We start from the raw sequence: 1,131 nt of genomic DNA, 5'->3' as shown, positions 1-1,131 counted from the left end.
CAGTACTTACCTCGATGAGGCTGATCCTCGGACTGCGTGGCCTCCACCTTGGCCGGCTGGGCGGGCGTGTGAATCTGCTGGACCATGACCGGGCTGGAGGAGGAGCGGAAGATGACGTGCACTGGCTGGTAGGTCGCCTCCACGTCGACGATGTGTGGCTCCACCGGCTCCTGGGGAATGCTCACNGGCTCCTGGGGAATGCTCACTGGCTTCACCTCGACGGTGCGCTTCGTCTGAATGGCCGCCGGCACACTGGCCCCTCCGGCCGACTGGTACGAGGGACCGGACTGCGCAAAGTCAGACATGCCGAACATGCTGCCCAGGTCCAGCGAGGAGCCGCCATCAGAACTGCCGCCGACGTTTCCGGCACTGCCTCCGCCGGAGCTGAGGTAAATGGATTCGCCGCCGCCGCTGCCACCGCCGCCACCAGCCCCGCCTGAAGAGGAGCCGTACTTGGAGGCGGTCACAATGTGAACTAGCAGAAGACTGCCAAAGACGAGACGGGACATCATCTGTTGAGAGAGGAAGAGAAAGGGGGTGAATGAGGTGAGTGGAGTTGTTGGTGGTGGTGATGGTTTTTGGGTGTCAGGAACCAAAGGCACCGGTACCAATCGTCTACGTCCACTTACTTGGACCATCGTGGATGAAGTGGTTGTGGATGGAGTGAGTTGAGTTGAAGTGAATGAATGAATGGATTATCGGTGTTTGTCAGTTGTGAGTTGTGATTACTGCCACTGAGGTGAGCGACTGTCTGTGTGCCTTTAACCCGGTGCTCGAGTGGACCTTTTATAGAGTGCTGCCACACGGAGACACACCGAGACTCACACCGGCACCTTATGGCACTGTGGAGATGGCACCTGGAGCGAATTGAGAGAGAGAGAAAGGAGAAAGGGGAAAGGAGAAAGGAAAGAGAGTAAGAGTAAAAGTGAAAGAAAGAGAGCAGGGAAAGATGAAAGAAGATGACCAGAGAGCGAAGGAGGGCTCACAGTCATCTTGGACAACTCGGTGTCGCAGTGCTGCTGATGGCACCGAGTTGCAACGACTCACTTTACTTTTCACTCTCTCTCTCTCTCTCTCTCCTCCTGTCCGACTCTATCCGAACATTGATCTCGATAAGCACCGCTCTCACTT

At 56.4% G+C, this 1,131-nt stretch overlaps 1 protein-coding gene across 1 annotated transcript; it reads right to left on the bottom strand.

Annotated features, from left to right (window-relative positions):
• Positions 1–10: 10 nt before the first annotated feature.
• Positions 11–638, bottom strand: LOC108357519 (WAS/WASL-interacting protein family member 1-like; the record flags this gene model as incomplete). Its single annotated transcript, XM_017608594.1, has 2 exons — positions 630–638; positions 11–512 (listed from the first exon to the last, which is right to left on the bottom strand). Coding segments are annotated over exons 1-2 (511 nt in total), but the record flags the coding sequence as incomplete, so codon positions are not given.
• Positions 639–1,131: the final 493 nt, after the last annotated feature.

This window comes from Rhagoletis zephyria, unplaced genomic scaffold, assembly GCF_001687245.7.
Source record: "Rhagoletis zephyria isolate East Lansing unplaced genomic scaffold, Rhagoletis_zephyria_1.1 Rzeph_scaffold_79159, whole genome shotgun sequence".
NCBI lineage: Eukaryota > Metazoa > Arthropoda > Insecta > Diptera > Tephritidae > Rhagoletis > Rhagoletis zephyria.
This window is presented reverse-complemented; position numbering and strand designations above follow the sequence as displayed.